The sequence below is a fragment of the Hippoglossus hippoglossus genome, chromosome 8 (assembly GCF_009819705.1).
Source record: "Hippoglossus hippoglossus isolate fHipHip1 chromosome 8, fHipHip1.pri, whole genome shotgun sequence".
Classification (NCBI taxonomy): Eukaryota; Metazoa; Chordata; class Actinopteri; order Pleuronectiformes; family Pleuronectidae; genus Hippoglossus; species Hippoglossus hippoglossus.
The window spans coordinates 18,873,724-18,892,870 of NC_047158.1; the positions used below are offsets into that span (position 1 = coordinate 18,873,724).

Consider the following 19,147-nt stretch of genomic DNA (forward strand, 5'->3'; position numbering starts at 1 on the left):
GAGCAGACGAAATCAGTCCAACCAAGACTGATAGTCCTTCACAGGATAGGTCATATCAAGACCACACAACAAACCGGCCTAAACATACAAAAGCCCAAAAGCCAAGACCTCAGACAGGCTCTCTACCACAGACCCAAAACCCCACATCCCATTCTGAGCCACATCAGTCCAGGGATGGCAGGTGGAAAGGTGAAGAGGAGGAGGAAGAAAGTGAGACTAAGGTAGAAACTTCAGTGATCCATAGCGTCCTCCATCTTCCTGTGAGGCACAAGATCCCACAACGACCAGTTCCGAGAAAGGATGCAACCAGTGAGTAAAAATCTGGGCACCTACAATGAATAAACTGAATCTAATCAGAAGAAGAAGGAACTTGACCTACTTTTGAAAATCTAAATTGCAGGCAGAATGCAACATATCTTATAACTTTAATCAAGCGTACTCCTTACAGGTTACCTCTCATAACTTATATGATGACTCATACATTAGCGATGAGAGGAGGCGGCTCGCGGAGAAAGAGGCGTTGACTAAGGGTCCGACTGTTGGGAGTTGAATGTTAAGTTCTGCTCCCTTCTGAAAAATCCATTTATTTCATGTTGAATGACATCTGCAAAGCCTCTTACATTGTGCATAGAGGCGTTTACAGCTTGCTTCCACTTTATTATGTGCTGTGCATCATGATGTTTCAATAGTTTGCTGTTCAGCTTTGTTGACTGTTTCTTTGCCAAATAAAACTTTTTTCACATTTGAGTCTCTGCAATAAGAGAAATATCTTTACAATTTACAGTACAAGCTAATTAAAAGGAGAGTGTCTCGCTCAGGGTCACTGTAGCAGGGGCAAAGCTGTTGTATGACAGCAGATAGATGCAGCATCTGTATGTATTTTTTTAATATATATACTGTATATGAATAAACTATCATGGCATTTTTTCTTCTTTTCGGTGCATATTTGCAAAAGTCCTATTACAATTGCATATTATACTCCTACAAGTGAATGATTGACTGTGTGAGTGAGTGGGTCAATTTTTAGAGTTTGGTTCTAACCCAAAAAAGGTTTTCGACCCAAAAAAGTGAGGAACCTGGCTCAAGTTATTGAAGTACGATACTCATCAGTTGTGATGGAACTTCACAGAGGATTGAACTACAGCCCGGGTCCATCACTTTTTATCCTGGAAACATTTCCGTTGACTTTTTGGAAACTTTGCAGTTTCTGTATTTGCATGGTTGTGACTTTTTGCAGCGCACATGTCGTCAAATTGATCAAGTTGTTGTTTGTTTTTTTATTTGCAGTGCGTTGAGTCGGCCACCGTAGTTTATTATTATTATAATTATTGTTATTATTATTAATAATTGTATTATTATTATTACTTTTACACAAGCAGATGACCCGCACACTTCTTCCACCTCTGCAAGTTGCCACATATATCTCTCAGTTTTAACAGCACCACAAAACAAAAACTACAAGTCCCACAATCCAACGGGCCTCGAACTTAACTTTGTCCCCTCCTCGCTCGCCGTACAAAGCGTCACGAGTTGCAGGAGTGACTGCGATCAGCTGGAGGAGGATAACAACAGCAGCAGCGGCGGACATTAATGAAGTAGCTCCGCGGCGGCACAGAGAGGGCCCACAGGAACCGGGGAGGGGGGGGCCGCCATGGCCAACATCACCAAGAAAGTGTCGTGGTCCAGCCGGGCCGACGAGTCCGGGGCCACCGGGGAGAGAACCCCGCTGCTCAACGGCTCCGAGCAGACCTCCCACTCCAGACAGGTACAGCTAGCATTGGCGGCTAACGGCTAACAGGTGTAGTTCGGTCCCTGTGAGGCTGGTTTCGGACGCTGCATGTGTCACGGAAACGCTTCGACGCCGTCATTAGTGCCTGTTTCGTTTTTATTTTCACGTGTGCAGCCGCGAGATAGACGCAACGTTTTGCTTCGTGTGAGGCCGGAACGTGTCTGAAACGAGACTGATTCAATCAGTGAGGGTTAAATTTTTTTAACCCTCACAGTCAGATTCTGTTATCTGTAGAAAATGATGAGGTTACAGGAAGCTGGTTCCTCTCGTGGCTTGTCACAGGGGTTTGTTTGAGACGGGAAAAGTCTCGTAGTAATGAAATGTATTTTTTTAATCCTGTACAAGTTAGAGTTCTGATGAGTTAAAGGTTCAGTGTGTAGAATGTAGTGACATCTAGTGGTGAAGTTGCACGTTGCAGCTGTTTTAGTTTGTCCAGTCTGGGCTACTGTAAAAAAACATGGCCGCCTCCGTAGAGAGGACCCGCTGCCGATGTAAATATAAAGTATTTAAAACATAAAGGGCCCATTCCAAGGTAAAGAAAACAACAATTTGGATGAAACACACTCGTGAAAACATCACTAGGATTGTTTTATATATACTTTCTGACTATAGATCCCTTTTTTAACCTATATCTTACACACTGAACCTTTAAAATTAGATATATCAAGTATAGCTTGGCAGAAATTATATCAAGATAAAACTTTCATATCAGTTGATAAATCGATATTTATCACGATAACTGTCACATTATTATTATCTCTTTGAAATGTAAAGACTCCTGAGTTAAATTTGGGGTTTTAAACTCTTATTTATGTGCAAAGAATGACAAACGTGATAAACATTTTACAACTGTGAGGTAGATCCATTATGTGACCTGCACATTGCATAAGAGTTATATTGATCGAATTTTGACTTTTCTTATATTGCTTTTGATTTAAAATTGCATTGTGATAATTGTTGTTTTTTTTGCATGCAGCCCTGGTTTCAATCACTGACAGTATCATGTTAGACAGCCGACTGCGGCCTGAGCCAAGCTGTTGTCCAAATATAGAAAACTACTGGAAAATGCAACTTCCTTTTCTTCCTGTAAATGCAGCAGTGATTAGTCAGTTACTCCCCGCAGCATCGGGACCAAGGGTGGACTCAAACTAACTTTATCTTAAAGTTAACTCAAGAAAATACACTGTGCTGTCGGTCTTTCACAATAAGAATTAAAAAGTACGTCATTTATAGCAAGCGAAGTTGTTTTTTTTGTTGTTTCTGAATATATATACATGTTTTTAATTCATATCTTTTCCCTTAGCCCTTTTCTTTCAGCTTTTATAATTCACAAATATCACACCCATGACTTAACATTAAAATTTATTAAAAACAGTACATGGATTGTATATCAACTATTCAAAGGGCTTTACAGTACAAGCAGAACTCACCCATTCACACACACATTCATGCAGCACTACTTTATGCTGAGTTTATTCTATCACCCACCATTCACACACTGTCGGCAGCCATCAGGGGGAAACTCGGGGTGCAGTATCTTGCCCGAGAGATCGAACCACTGACTTTCTGTGGCGTGGACGACCCACTCTGAGCCACAGTTGCCCCTTCTCTGGGCATTCTAGTACACAAGTGATCATAAAGAGTGTTGCATCCATACATCCATATGTTTATTTGTGTTGCTGTCTCTGGTGTCCAGCCGTCTGAAGGGGGCAGTGTATTTCAGATAGGCAGACTCAGCACAGTGGATTTGGAGGAGGAGATAACGTCAGACGAGGTAAAGTCCGTGTTCGAAAAACGTCACCTCACTCTTGTCGTCAATCTGTGTCTGTCGCTCCCATAGATCCACACCCCGTCGAGACCCTTAGCAGCCACTTCGCTTACAACCTGTAGAAATGTAGTTAGTTCACCCACCTGTAACCGTAGAAACCTCACCTGTCTGCCACCACTTTGAAAACCCATCTGCCTCCGTCTTAAAATGACATATTAAACATCAAGCGACATGTGAGGGTACATTTATAGTTGATAAAATGTTATTTGGCCTCACATTCGTGTTTACATGTGTGTGTCTGGCTGACTGTCTACTCATGCAGCCTCAGGGCCTGATTTAGAAGGTACAACTTCACATAGAGTTGAGGGGTAGGACCATAGTCTTCTTAATATAGGTAACGTATTTAATTTAAGATCAGTAGCTTCCTTATAACCGTGGGAGAGCTGACACAGAAAAGGCCTGATAATGGTCCAAATGACCACAGCGACAGTTGACTCATCTGTCTGTCGGTTTCCACTGTGATTCTCTGTCTGTGATGGAAACAGATGAAGGAAGGCACATTATTTAACCCTTTATCAAAACCCCTCCAACATTGTGAAAATATGAAGGCGAAGACGTGAAAATATGTTTGCATTACTCCCGTAAACTCAGTAAATCAGTAAGTCAGTGTGTCAGATGAGTTCTCTGATCGAACAAAGAACTGAAAGTCACCGCTTCAGGCGACTATTAGTTGCAACCCAGTACAGGGCCGCATGACTAATGCTTAGTGACATAGTTCAGAAGGATGGAGAGAAATGGCTCCGTGACCGATGAGGTATGTCACGACATGCATGTGATCTGTCTGATTGTTGTTTGCTGTGTTGCTGTTACCTCAGTTGCTCTAGTTGCTGCCAGTTGTGTGACAGTGAGACTGCATGTTGGTATCTGTCTGTAGCTGGCTTGTTTGCATGTGTTGATATGTTTTGCACCAGTACAACAATCTGCACTAACAAGAACTCATTCTTTCCTACATTTAGATTTAATATTCCTATATTAAGTGTTCACCCTCTTCCGCATGCTTTATTGTCCGTGTTAACAGTATGTAAAGTTTAATTCTGTCCAACGTTTTTCATTTCTTTGTCTATTGAGGTGACTTTTGAGTGTGAAAACGTCTTCCTGATTTGTGAATTGCTGCTTTTCACCACTATTCAAAAGTCCAGTAACTTAGTTCCCGGCTCCTTGTCGTCTCTCACCAGGTCAGAATTCATGTGGTGACCTTTTTGTTTTTTATTTTTATCCTGCAGGAGTCTCTAAGAGGGCGGCCCAAAGAGATCCCTCACACCGAGAAGCTACTGTCTCTTAAATATGAGGTAAACAGAGAGCTGATTATTAGATGAATCTAGATAGAAATGAAAAAAAACTGTCAAATTAGTCAATAACTCGGGTATAGAAAATACAGTTCAGGCCATCAAACCCAAACCACATAAACACACAGGACATTAATCTCATTAAAAATGCTGGAAACTGGCAGCAGTTGATATAATCTGCTCTGCATTACGTCAGTTTTGCCACATTTTCAGGATCCAGGTTTATCGTGACGCATTGAAGAACATGTGTAAACATCATCGTCATTTTCTTAACGTATTAGTATTTAATGTGTGTTTGTTATTCCAGAGTCTGGACTATGATAACATTGAAAACCAGCTGTTTCTGGAGGAGGAGAGAAGGATGAGTTACATGGTGAGTTGGGTGGAACCCCCCCCCGCCCCCCCCCCCCCCCCCCCCCCCCCCCCCCCCCCCGCCCCCGAAAATATGATGCATTACCTCGATTCTGCAGTGCAGAATTTTTGCAGTTTTGCTCCATCTCTTCATGCTCTTGCGCCTTCAGGGTTTCCGGTGTCTGGAGATCAGTCGCTGGGTGGTCTGCGGTCTCATCGGCTTCCTCACGGGCCTCATCGCCTGTTTCATAGACATTGCGGTGGAGCAGCTGGCCGGGTTCAAATACCAAGTGGTCAAAACGAGTATCCTCAAAATGTGTTCATGACACACTTGACTATTAGCAACATACGACTAAACCTTACTGGCTCGCTAAGTCATAATATACCTTGTTAAAATAGCATCTTTTAATAACAGTTAGTATCCATCGTCCTGGTCTGTACTATCATTCACCTGCTGTGATAATTGGCCACTAAACGGCTTCGGCCGTGTGCCGTCGGGACCCAGAGTCGTTCCTTGACCTCTGACCACACAGACATCGAGAAGTTCACAGAGGTAGGCGGCCTGTCTATCTCCCTCCTGCTCTGGGCTGTCCTCAACTCTGCCATCGTCATGTTGGGGGCCATCATAGTTGCGTTTTTTGAGGTAAGACTGAAAAGGGGAAATAATTTGACATTTCGGTTATTATCGTTACTTCGGAGACACGGTTCCTTTTTTGTATGTGCTCATTTCTTCCTCTTTTGTGTCATTAACTAGTTCTTCGAGTGTGAGAAAGTATTTGTATTAAAAGTTACATGTCTCAGTTTAAACTGTGGAAGTAAAAACTAACAATGCGTAATGTGTGATAATTCTTTATTCCTGCCAGTCTAATAAGCCACAGTTTGTGAGCTTGTGATCAGGGACATTATAACATTGTTGTTCCTCCCTCCAGTCTGAAGTTGCTCAATTATGTGTTTTATAATTCCCAGACATTTGCAAAGCCAGCTTGCAATGTTGATTTTCACTCTGACTACCCCTTCCTCTCCTCCTCTGTGTGATCCAGCCCATAGCGGCAGGAAGTGGTATACCCCAGATAAAATGTTACCTGAATGGCATCAAGATTCCCAGGGTCGTACGACTCAAGGTACGCACACAAACACACGAGAGACATTGTAATAAATGTACTTGAAACAATTTTTTTTTTTTATTGGATAGACCTTCATATCCTTACATTTTGTGTGTTTGTCCTCTACAGACCCTGGTGGTGAAAGTCTGCGGAGTTATTTGTTCTGTGGTTGGTGGCCTCGCTGTCGGAAAGGTGAAAATTTGACATTACATCTGTGTCATTCGGGTTCATTGTGATGTTTTTGTTATTTTAATGCCTCCTGAGAATTTATTTTCATACGCGTCTTGTTTGTTTACCCATAATCCCTCAGGAAGGGCCCATGATTCATTCTGGTGCTGTTGTAGCTGCAGGCGTCTCCCAGGGCAGGAGTACGTCTCTAAAGAGAGACTTCAAGGTCAGTGTGTGTGTGCGGTGATATTTTTTTCTGTGTCATCAGCTGACAAACAACATTTCCCCCCCATTTGAAATATTACCGCTGATTACTGAGTAATTTGAAATATGAATCGTTGGTGTGTGTTTGCAGATCTTTGAATACTTCCGGAGAGACACAGAAAAAAGGGACTTTGTTTCTGCCGGAGCTGCCGCCGGAGTTTCAGCTGCCTTCGGGGCACCAGTCGGTAAAAATACAGCTGACTCAGGAGCACAGTACAAACACGTGCTTTATTAGGAATCTGTGTGAATTATGTGGGCGGGTTTAAAGTGGAAAAGAAAAAACTGTTGTTGGTGAAAAGTACAGACTCTCTACTGTCACTGTTAACTTTGTTAGATGACGAATTTATACGATTTATGAAAAATGTGAAAATGCAAAGCTAAAACTTGAGAAAGAAGAATCTGCCGAGTGAAAGAGAAGTTCTCGTGTGAGAAAGACAGAGAGAAATCTGCATTTCGTGCCACTTGTGAGTCCGTGCACAACCACAGCCGAAACTATGTGGTCAGACTGTCTGCGTGCACAGTAACAACTTAACGGATGACACGAAACAATATCTGATTTATTATGAAACTGTGGCAGGACAAATGAGGATATGGCCGGGCACCACAGTCTTGATAATTGATGGGAAACATTGCTTCAGCATTAGCCTTGGTGGTGGTGTGTGTTCTCTGAGTGCCCCCTTATCTAGTTTATATCATGATTTTTGTTTCTTTGGTCAATAGGTGGCGTTCTGTTCTCTCTGGAGGAGGGAGCTTCTTTCTGGAACCAGATGCTGACATGGAGGATAGTAAGTGCATCTGTATTTCAAACCCACGATAAAGGATTGCATGGTGTTTTTATTTCCTTCCTCACGTAAACCTTTCTCTTCTGCAGTTTTTTGCCTCCATGATTTCCACCTTCACCCTGAACTTCTTCCTCAGCATCTATCACAACAAAACTGGAGACCTTTCCAGCCCTGGTCTCATCAACTTTGGTCGCTTTCAGAGTGATGTAAGGAACTTGTATTGTAAATCATGGTTTTTCTTCCAGCTCTGTGTTGTTATGTAAAAGGTGACATTGTATTTTTGTTCTTTGTCAGAGTGTGGCCTATAATCTCTATGAGATTCCATTGTTCATCGCTATGGGAGCTATAGGTAAAAACACCTTTTTGTTTTTGGAAGTATGTTTGATTCTTTGTAAGGTGACGTTAGTGTAAATATATGAAATATTGACATTTCCCAAACAACCTACATGCTTTTCAAGTTTGAAAATCTAAAGGTGTTTTTAATTCCTGATTTTCCTCCCTCTCCTGTGCAGGTGGTTTGCTCGGAGCTCTGTTCAATATTCTCAACTACTGGTTGACCATCTTCAGGATCCGGTAAGAAAAGATTTAATTGCATACAAGTATAAAATAAATTGTAATTCCCCTGTGAATTGTGTTGCATTTGTGGTGTGCCAACAAAAACAACACACGGCCGCCTGAATGCTTTGCTGGTAACAAGACGGGTGCAAGATGAGGAAGTTTTTAAGTGAGCAATGAAAACAGTTTCTCGGAATATCAACATCTCGTGATTGATGGGTTTAAAAATAGTCGCAGTGTGAGAACAAGTACATTCACTGACCTGAAACGTGAAGACAAATGTCTGAACTGTGTGGTCATGGTTATGTGTGTTAGGTACGTCCATCGCCCTTGTTTGCAAGTGATGGAGGCCATGTTGGTTGCTGCGGTGACCGCGGCAGTGTCATTCACTATGATCTACTTCTCCAACGACTGTCAGCCTCTGGGGCCAGAGCACACTGAGGAGTACCCACTGCAGGTACACACACACACACACACACACACACACACACACACACACACACACACACACACACACACACACACACACACACACACACACACACACACACACACACACACACACACACACACACACACACACACACACACACACACACACACACACACACACACACACACACACACACACACACACACACACACACACACACACACACACACACACACACACACACCTCGGACATGTGTTTTCACCTTTTTTTTCAATAGTCTCTTATCTTCTTCTCTAGATTGAGACAATGATCTGTAATAATGGTGACAATAGGGAAGTGGCAGTTACGTGCTCAGGCACAATCATGCATTATAATAGTTGTTGGTGAACAATTTGTTTAATGTGCACATTTTGGCAAATTAGACAAACACAAATGCAGATTCAGATCAGATAAACCCTTCTCAGTGAATCTTGTTACTTCCTCTTTGTATTTTATTTACCAGACGATACAGTTTGAGTTCAATGAGCTTCTCCAGCTGTAATGAGGAGTATACTATTTGTCATTCTTTGTCCCCAGAGGATGAAACCAAAACAGTTTGACATTGTTATTCTGAGGGAAATGTCTTGACAACTAGGCTACAGGATGTTTGCAGTTTGGTGCAGATCGACGTCCACAATCAAAGCCTCACAGAGCTTGATGTTAGACTCTAGTCCAAATACCAGAGGCAGTGCTAGATTAATACAGTAAATTATGATTATTATGTCTTTGTGATTTTTTTTTTTCTCCATTTTTTAGATAGATTAAGGAGAGATGGAATCTTGGGATTGATAATAGATGAACGATCAAAAGATTGATTCAAACCCAGGATGTCACATTTTATCCAGTTTTGGCGACTGATCCACGAGCAAAGTGAAAGATCTCACGCTCTCCATCCTTCCTTTGTTGTGTCCCTCTCTCTTTTCTAGTTGTTCTGTGCAGATGGAGAGTATAACTCCATGGCAACAGCCTTCTTCAACACTCCTGAGAGAAGTGTCCGCAGTCTCTTTCACAACCAGCCAGGTAAAGCTGTGCTAAAGTAAAAAGGAAGCAGGCTAAACTAGTCGATTACAAGCAAGTGTCTATTTGTTCACTGTGTAAATGGTTTCATGTGCAGGGAAGCATGACTGGATTGATTCAAGCCTGAACCACTGGTTTGTTTGCTTATCATTCTCTTATGTAACTTTTTTTATTTGTTTTTACAGGAAGCTACAATCCTTTGACTCTGAGCTTGTTCACTCTGACCTATTTCTTCTTGGCGTGTTGGACGTACGGCCTGGCAGTGTCGGCCGGCGTTTTCATCCCGTCTCTGCTAATTGGAGCCGCCTGGGGGAGACTGTTTGGAATCCTGCTGGCCTCCATTCCCTCCAACGGCTCGGTCAGTGTAGCATTAGACGACATCTTTCAGTTTCCTGTATTGAACCGGGGCATAATAATAATATTAGTCATAGCTTAGAATTTACCTGCTGTCTTTTGAGGCTCTGTAATCTTCATCTTCATCGGAAAAACAGTTTAGAAAACTTCCCTTTTAACCTTTCCTCTATGAACCTGAAAAGGAATGTATTTCAAAGTACCAGAACTTTATTACAGTATCGCAGTAATCATAATACAAACAGGAAATATGTATGTATGTGAAGTAGATTTTAGGTTTCAAGATAAAAATGGATGAGTCATTGTCTTCCTCTCGAGTTCTGGATGACACAACCGACTGTTTGGACTCTGCTGTGTGTGTGTTTTGTTAGATCTGGGCGGACCCTGGTAAATACGCCTTAATTGGAGCTGCAGCTCAGTTAGGTGAGTGATCATATGTAAATACTGAGAAACTACTGTGACATCCACTTATAGAAATCTTTATATTCCATACTTCTATATATGTGTTTAAGTTTTCTAATCTAACGCACTGCTATCCTCAGGCGGCATCGTGAGAATGACCCTCAGTCTGACCGTCATCATGGTGGAGGCTACGGGAAACGTCACATACGGCCTTCCCATCATGCTCGTCCTCATGACTGCCAAGATAGTAGGAGATTATTTTGTAGAGGTGAGTAAAGAGGTTGACATCAGCGCGTCTTATCCAACATGACAGTTTGCTTCTTTTATGAATTGAGACACGGGAAGTGTCTGTAACCCGTCTGTTCCTGTTCAGGGTCTGTACGACATCCACATTAAGCTGCAGAGTGTTCCCTTCCTACACTGGGATGCTCCTGCTACGTCCCACTGGCTGACTGCGAGGTGAGCTCCCGTCTGATTTGTTCATGTGTTTGTAAGTTTTCAGTCGTTCTCCTTCGTTTCACCGCCTCTTATCTCCCCCATCCAGGGAGGTGATGAGTTCTCCAGTCACCTGTTTGAACAGGATAGAGAAGGTGGGAACCATCGTGGACACCCTGAGCAACACATCCACCAATCACAACGGCTTCCCCGTCGTCGTGCAGGTTTCTGGTACCGATGAGGTACGATCATTGTTTTTGAAATTCCCTCAAATGACTAATGAAGAAGACAATATCTGACGCCCTGTCCACATGAATTGATTTCCTCGTCCAATATTACTTTAACCACAGTGTTCCTTCTCTGCTATTTGATGGATTATTGAGTTTATCGCCACCTACTGGCCCGGCATGCTTGTTTTAGCGTTTAGTGGTTATATCAAAACTTTTAATCTGGTGTCTGTGGGGATATTGTTGGACTGTGAAGATGAAGATGTGTCTTCTGTCAGGCATCAGTGATTCTACTCTGCAGGACTCATTAGCAGCTCCAGCTCCGACCGGCAGTGATGTAAACATGACACCAAATCAACCAAATTACAGAAAGAGGTGGAGAGTGATTATAACCCAACACCACCACCTCCTCTATGAAAACCTGGAGATGGTTCTCTTCTGCTTTTTTCTGTCTGCTCGGGTTCAAGCGTGTATGGTTTATAGAACAGTAGCATTTACTGATGGTTTCACTATTGACAGCAGCAACAGGAAGTAAGACTTTTGATGACTGCAAAGGATTTCCCCCAAAATATTCAATGTGATGATTTTTGTTAGCTACATCTTTCCAGTAACCTTTTGAACCCTAAACTTTGGGCCCAATATGTTAAAAGATACTTGCACCTGTAGCAGCTAAACACAGATCAGAGTGCAATGCAGACATGAAGACGTGTTTGAGGAAGTTAGATCGTCTGCTGCTGCGCACTTCCTCCTCATGCTGAGTCCACTAGCAAGTTTCTATTGTGTAGGAAAGTCCAACAAAGTAAAATGAGCGCAGCAAAGAACCATGCGGCACAGAGTCAAACCTTCATTTGCTCTTCTCCCCTGATCAGCCAGCCAAGCTCTGCGGGCTCATCCTCCGCTCTCAGCTCATCGTTCTCCTCAAGCACAAGGTAACATCCTCAACAGGAAGGAGAGGTTTGACAATACTCTGAGATAGAATGATTGATGTGATATTTTAAACACCGTGTTCTCCCGTTCTGTCCCGGCAGGTGTTTGTGGAGTTGGCCCGCTCCCGGCTGACCCACAGGAAGCTCCAGCTGAAGGACTTCAGGGACGCCTACCCCCGCTTCCCCCCGATCCAGAGCATCCACGTCTCCCAGGACGAGAGGGAGTGTATGATGGACCTCACAGAGTTCATGAACGCAACACCCTACACAGTACCACAGGTAAGGCATCTACAGTTTTACAGACCGAAATCTTTTTTTTTTTCCAGGTTTAAAATATTCAAGTCTCACTTTGTTTTTGTTTTCTCCAGGAAACGTCTCTGCCTCGTGTGTTTAAGTTGTTCAGAGCCCTGGGACTCAGGCACCTGGTGGTTGCGGATGATGAAAACAGGGTAAGAGTCTTTCTCTGTGTCCCCGTCTGTTCTTGAATGTCTTGTTACAGTTACTGAGTTAAACTGTACCCCTCTTTATGCTCAATGATCACATCCTTGTTCCCCTGTGTTTGATTTGTGACCCTGTGCAGGTGGTGGGACTGGTGACCAGGAAAGACTTGGCCAGATATCACCTCGGCAAACATGGACTAGAGGAACTTCAGCTGGCCCAGACATAGTACACACACACACACACTCACACTCACACTCACACACACCCATGAACTGTTACCACCGGATGCCTGAAGCTGTTGAGCACCAGCTATGCAGAGAACATCTCTGAGGGCAAAGAGATCACTTCCATTCTTTCATGCCAAAGTGGTCACCATGAGAACACAAGGTCAGTTCCTCTGTGAAAGCAAAGAAGATTCATAAGGTTTCAAGACATTTTACCAACAGAGTCAAATAGATTCAATCAACAATAAAAAAAAAAAACGGTTAATCATAATAGTAAAAGATAATAATGATAATAATAAACACCAGATGAGGGAAGTCTGTTTCATCTCAGTTAACTGGTAAATGGAAAACCTTGTGTTCTCTGTGTTCTTACTCCTCAACATCACAAACAGCTGAATGCTCGACCGCTCATGAAGTAATATTGTTCTGAAACAGTGATATCTAAACATTCATTAATTATATTTTTTAAATGATTCACATGTGTCTTGCCGTTGAACTGAGCAGGACATTGAAACTGGTTTGCTTTGAAAAAAACCTGATTTGAGCGAGCGTCCACGTCCCCATTTGAAGTTTTTCTCTGACAATGTTAGCAAATTTAGTATTTTCCAATTTCTTTGTGTAGTTTTGCACTGAAAAAAAAATGTTATTTATTGTTTACGTTGAATACTTGTTTTATTTTTTAAGTTTGGAAGAATGTTTAGGTTTTACATCACAGAAGGGAGAGGAGACGCTTGTCTGATTGGCTAAATGATGCAGTTCTACTAAGAGATGGTTCTGTTATTAAATGTGGATCCTCCTCGTTCTTCTTTACTGAGCTCACACAAATATAATATGATATGTGTATTATTGGTAGTAAAAATGTTTGTCCACCAAATGTCTGCACCTCCTACTGAAAAAGTGTATTGGCAAAAAAAGACTTTCAAGTGTCCCTCATAAAGATCTGCATATCTACGAATGTAAAACTTTGTTTACCACACATCTTCTCTTTGAACTCATCAATTTATCCTTGTGTTACCTGGTCAGTGTACAGCACAAAATATTCTGATTTCATAATTATTTTATCAATTTGTGCATCAAACATTTCTTCAACTGCCGGTGTTGTTCTTTGCGTTTCCCTTCATCACTGTCACACTTTTGTCTCCTTTGTCGTCTTTTTCTTGTTCCTGACTTTAATCTGTTGACTCTGCTCTATTTTATAACCACTGGATACGCCTTTTGTGAATTAATAAAGTTTAAATTTATCTATTGTACGAGTTTTGTGTCTGTTTGCAAGAAACTGAAACCTTTTGCAAAGGAGGGATCTTTTTCAATTCCACCACTTCATGTGGAGAAATCCCCACCCGGCTAGAAGAGGTGCTGATGAATAAAGCTGAGACTATTCTTGTTCTTTTAAAGCAGCATTTGAGTATTTATTCAAATATTGGCAGCTACTAATTCATTTGATTTAATTTGCCACATGAGCATGAACCAGGAACTGTCTGGAGCAAAATAATAAATTTTCACTCGCACACACCAAATCCAAACTCTACAGCTCTTCTCTCCATCGCCACTAGGGGTCAGTAAAAGTCTAGGCACTGTTTTCAACCACTCGATATCTTGTGTCAATTATTCTTTTTACCTTTTAGCAACCACACAGTTTGTTATATACATATTTTTATTATATATAATTAATATATAATATATTATTAAAAAAAGGCCTATTCCATTAATTATATGGAACCTGCAAGTGTAAAACATTTATGGGATCTTCTGTAGCGGTGTTAGGTCAAACTTATATATGTATTTTAATAGATTTTGGATCAACAACAACATAACAGCTCTGTCCACTCCACGCTGCACCAACACAGTAGATTCCTTCATTAAAAGCGTAGGTGCTCAGCATCAAAGCACAGCATTAAAGTATAGCATCAAAGGCATCACGCCCATAAGGGCCTCCAATATGACTAATATCTGAAAGCAACATCAAAAATGGGTTTATGGTGGTTATGCACTTTGATACTGGTTGCCACCTGCCAATAGACTGAGCAAAGCTGAAAACATTCTTACAGTATATTGTTGAGTGAGCCCTAACCACAAGATGTCTGCGATTGAACTAGATTTGCTCCGGCGTGCCATAATTGAGGAAACAAAATCCTATTTGGTGACTACGGCGCAGTACGCCAAGACTGTGGATGATTGTGATTCAAAAATTGCGGAGATGGACCAGGCCATCGCAGCAAAGGAGCGACACATCATTCAGCTTGAGGATCTCAGGAAGAAAGAAAGGGCCATGTATGAAAAGTCCCTCAATTTGATGGAATTACACTTGATGGACGCCAACAGGATTCTTGCAAAAGAGATGAAGCACAATCAGGAGAATGCTTGTGACGTTAGGATGTCAATTACTAGAATGGGGGACATTGAAAGGGAAGTCACAGAGAGAGAGTCGCATATGAACAAATGCAAAAGATTCAGAGACATTTTGTTCAAGATGGCGTCTTTGATGCAGATAGAGGAAGACGCTTTCATCCAGTCGCTAACACACAGCAGTGAGGAGGGGATGGAGGTAAACGTCTCTGAGGAGCTAATGGCTCTGGTGACAAATCTGTCGGACCAGAATCTGTTGCAGGTCAACGCCACAGAAAGACGGAAGGAAACACTGGACGAGCGCCAGACCAATCTGAAGAAAATACAAGAGAAAGGAAACGATCAAATACACGATTTGGTGTTGACCAAATTGGAGGATATGATCAACAAAGACGAGGGGAGACTCGCCACACTCAAACGTCTGGTTGCATTCACTCCATCGTTATCCGTGGACGACGACGATGTAGAGTGGGATACTCTTAGCAGGAAGGTGACAGGAGTGTATGAGTCCTGCATGGGTAGGAATCATGTCTGCAACGCCACTGAATTGCTCTGTAAAATTGAGGGCCATGTTTTGGTGCTGCTCGATCAACTCGAAAGCCTCCCTCAAGACGCACTGAAGACACTGAGGAGGCTCATCCTGGCCGACAGGATCAAAAAGAACACCGAGGAAAACCTGAAACATCAACAGTTGAGAGAACTGGAAACGAAGGAGAAGTGTCTGAAAAGGCTGATGAGCGACGTCAAGAAGAGGACCGGAAGAAAATTGATGTTGAGATCCATGATCCCCGACGATCGCAAAACCAAAGACGTGGAGGAGCGGCCGCAGACACCCGAGGAGATTGTTTGGGACAAAGAGACGTGCGAAAAGGAGGAGAAGTCTGCTGTTGCCGCCCTGTGGGAGGATTGGAGATTGGCGAAGGCTGAAAAGGAGGCTAAACTGGCCGAGCAGTGCAAGAAGAAGATGGAGGAGGAGAGTGCTGCAATGTCTCACGCCCACATCCCGACAAGGCGTTCGAACAGGGAAGGGTCTGGTCCCAAATTTGGTGCAGTTGCCTTCAGGATTCCCTCTGCCAGTACCAAGCGCCCACTGCCCAGACCTTCCAGGCCTAAACTTCCCAAAACTAATTTCACCAACAGCTCAAGCAAGGAGGAAACGAGGATCACACAACTACAACAGACCTGCCCCGTGTGTCATCCGTTTGCAGCGGCCAGCGGCAACGAGCTGGATAAACCAGCCAAGGCTGAAAAACCCAGGCTTGATCTCTCGACCCTGCTCAGGATGAGGAGACTATATTAATCCATAATATTTATTATATTGAGTATATTTCTTGAGTGTGTTCGATGAGGTTTTCGCCGGGTGTTGCAGTTTGCCCTAAAAAATGTATTATAATAATAAGTATAGGCTCATATACGTTGATGGGAACTGTAACATATTGCTGACACAAACAAACCTGGGATAGTAAGTGATGCAAATGATAAATTATAATACATTGGACATGTGTAGAAACTAATGAGTGGACTGTGTGAAGGTGGGCAGGATCAGCTCCCCAAAAGTGAAGCCCAAGTATTTCAATCGGTTGTAACCTGCCTCCTCCATGTTAGCAGATGGAATATGGGTCAAAGCACACTTGAAAACATTTTTCTTGAAGATTTATTCTGTCTTTTTACGTAGTTTTTATCTGTGGTGGAAACCCTGAAAAATAAAGATCATGATCATCAAGTTTGTCTTTTGAGAGTTTTGTTAAAGCCTTTGCAAAGGGTCCACTCTGAGAAAGAATGATGCACAGGCTGGACCATGATGATGGTATTTCAGAAAACACAAGGTGGGGATCTGGGTCAGGATCAAAGGATATTCCATCTCTCTTCAGGGCAAGATGGCCGCCCTCCTGCCCTCCCTTATTTAAACTGAGCTAAATATTTTTTTGTAAAACACAATCATCTCTCGACAAAAAAAAGTGTCATTCCTCCATCCCTCTAATACCATCCCTGGTTTTATTAAAAGACACCTTTGTATTTATTCATCACTGCCTCGGACTATCTTTAACCTCATTGAATTATTACGCATTCCCTCTGAGAATTAGCATCGTGGTTTTCAGGCGGTTATGGATGAATGGCCTCTACAAGAGTCGGGTTATTCTGTCTCCACTAAGCAGCCATAAATGACTCCCACCCAGTAAGCTGTTGGAAAAACCATTTAGACACTTATACACACACACACACGCGCACACACGTGTATCGTTTACATACTGTATCTTTGTGTGTCTGTGTGTGTGTGTGTTACAGGGAGAGAAGGCAATTACCACGGCTCATGTCTCCACAGTTTAACAGAATAACTTCCCATGTCAATGCAGATTACATTTGCAAATCCGTGTGATATCAGTGCATGAATTTAATTTGAGGTGTGTTACTGTTTGATAATTGTTTGTCGTCACAAATAGCTGGAAAGTAAAAACATATAATTAAAATGTTAACTCTGACTCGCTCGTATTCTTGATTGTTGTGTTACTGTCTCCAGATCCCCCCTCCCACCTGTCCAGGTAAAATACACAAATTCGCAAATAATACCACCACGTAATCTTAAGTATCAGGATTTTTAAAAGATTGTGCGAGTAACTGTAAATTCCAAAGAAAACATTGAGGTTGGTAGTCGCGATTTTTCACAATTTTTCCCTTTTAAAATATAGGCTATATCTTAAAAACATGTTGTCATGGAGATAACACAGTAACTGCAGAGCATTTGGGGGGGGGGGGGGGGGAAATGTGGCAATGCATGGCTGAACCCTGGGGGCTCCTTATACTGAGACACTCTTTATGACACCATTCATGGCTGCCTTGTTCAAGCACACATTTTATAGATGCCACTCGCCCCACTGGGGACCACTGCTGCTGCTGATTTATATTTCCATGAAGGCAATATGAATATAATGGGTTTATAGCGCCGCTTGCTTTAGGACAGACATGAGAGAGACCCACTGCTGACACTGACAGGGCTGATTGGTGGGAAACGGCAATGATGTTGATGATTTACCGGTTCAAAACGTGGATTTGAAGCATAACGTTCTTATGAAACCTGCATTTCAGGTGCATGTGTCTTGAGGTGAAACATGAATTGTGGGTCTTGTCCTCTCCAGAAAAAACATGACAACAAACTCAAACAAGCATGTCGGGTTTATTTGTATAGCACCAACTCATAATATACATTATCTCGAGGCACTTTACATAGAAGGTCCAGACCTTAGACAACAGTTCCCACAATTAGCAGCACTTTGGCGACTGTGCAGAGAAAAAAGACTCCCTCATTAACCGGAACGATGGAATCAACGATTCGTAAAACACAGGAGAAGAACAGTGTGAGCGTGTCTTGAGGGTATAATTACTTTCCAGCCAAAACAAGAGTAGCTCATCATTTTTACTTATATCTTGGCTTGTGCTCATTTTACATCTGTTTCGTCGCCTCATGCAAAACCCCTGTGGGCCCAAAGTGCTATGATATACACAAACAACAACAACGTGTTGTCATCGTTTCCCAAACGCTCCATTTTACATCTACACATGGACACAGACAACAGAGTTTTTAGTGACTTCAACTCTGTTTGTGTGTGAACGAGAGGCAGAAACATGAGGGAAAAGTTAGTTTAGCTAAATATCTTTCTTTGGACAGAGCAGTAATGTAAACAAATCTGGGTGAATTTAGGAAGATTGTTATTAGAGTATATTTGTGGTTGTAGAATATTATCATACAAAGGTTGGCCGGAGTCTTGAGAGAGTGAGAGACAGAGAGAGAGAGAAGTTGTCTCCCATAACATCCGACATGACAGCTGAACAACCTCTGAATGACAGTTTAACGAGGTCTGTGTGTGTGTGTGTGTTTGTGTGTGTGTGTGTGTGTGTGTGAGAGAGAGGGAATGTGTCTGCTTGTCAAGTGGGAGATGCAGCCCCTTTTGTATTCTACAGTACGACAAGACCAAAGCAAAAATCAAACTAGAAAAGGAGAACAGTGGTTAAAAAAAGACCAAATGGTGATGGAAAGGGGGAAAAAGGACGAGAGTGAGAGTCACGATTGAACCACGCTGCTGACAGGGTGTGGTCACTACAAGACGGAGGGAAATAAAGAAGAAGAAGAGGAAGAAGAAGAGGTGGGGAGGGCTGGAAATAAGATAAACAGTGGAACGGAGA

At 42.4% G+C, this 19,147-nt stretch overlaps 1 protein-coding gene across 3 annotated transcripts; it reads left to right on the plus strand.

Moving 5' to 3' along the window:
• Positions 1–1,636: 1,636 nt before the first annotated feature.
• On the plus strand, positions 1,637–13,865 carry clcn7 (chloride channel 7). Of its 3 annotated transcripts, none has more exons than XM_034592885.1 (25): positions 1,637–1,765; positions 3,486–3,563; positions 4,841–4,906; positions 5,211–5,276; positions 5,425–5,557; positions 5,788–5,897; positions 6,295–6,375; positions 6,487–6,549; positions 6,668–6,751; positions 6,881–6,974; positions 7,510–7,574; positions 7,661–7,777; positions 7,866–7,920; positions 8,084–8,144; positions 8,442–8,583; positions 9,526–9,619; positions 9,802–9,974; positions 10,339–10,390; positions 10,510–10,637; positions 10,743–10,828; positions 10,914–11,046; positions 11,901–11,960; positions 12,060–12,236; positions 12,326–12,406; positions 12,538–13,860. In XM_034592885.1, the coding sequence occupies exons 1-25, from the start codon at positions 1,652–1,654 to the stop codon at positions 12,622–12,624; spliced, it is 2,400 nt and encodes a 799-aa protein (XP_034448776.1). In that variant the 5' UTR covers positions 1,637–1,651; the 3' UTR covers positions 12,625–13,860. The 3 variants fall into 3 exon arrangements, with proteins under 3 accessions (XP_034448776.1, XP_034448777.1, XP_034448778.1); XM_034592887.1 differs by lacking the exon at positions 1,637–1,765 and adding an exon at positions 2,582–3,357 and having other exon boundaries at positions 3,388–3,563; XM_034592886.1 differs by lacking the exon at positions 3,486–3,563 and having other exon boundaries at positions 1,640–1,765; positions 12,538–13,865.
• Positions 13,866–19,147: the final 5,282 nt, after the last annotated feature.

What these genes read in the sequence shown, in the direction of transcription:
- clcn7 (XM_034592885.1), top strand. Translation starts at nt 1,652, where the DNA reads ATGGCCAACATCACCAAGAAAGTGTCGTGGTCCAGCCGGGCCGACGAG. An exon ending in CCAGGGTCGTACGACTCAAG is followed by an intron (nt 6,376 to 6,486) that starts GTACGCACACAA and finishes TGTCCTCTACAG; the next exon opens with ACCCTGGTGGTGAAAGTCTG. An exon ending in TTGCGGATGATGAAAACAGG is followed by an intron (nt 12,407 to 12,537) that starts GTAAGAGTCTTT and finishes GACCCTGTGCAG; the next exon opens with GTGGTGGGACTGGTGACCAG.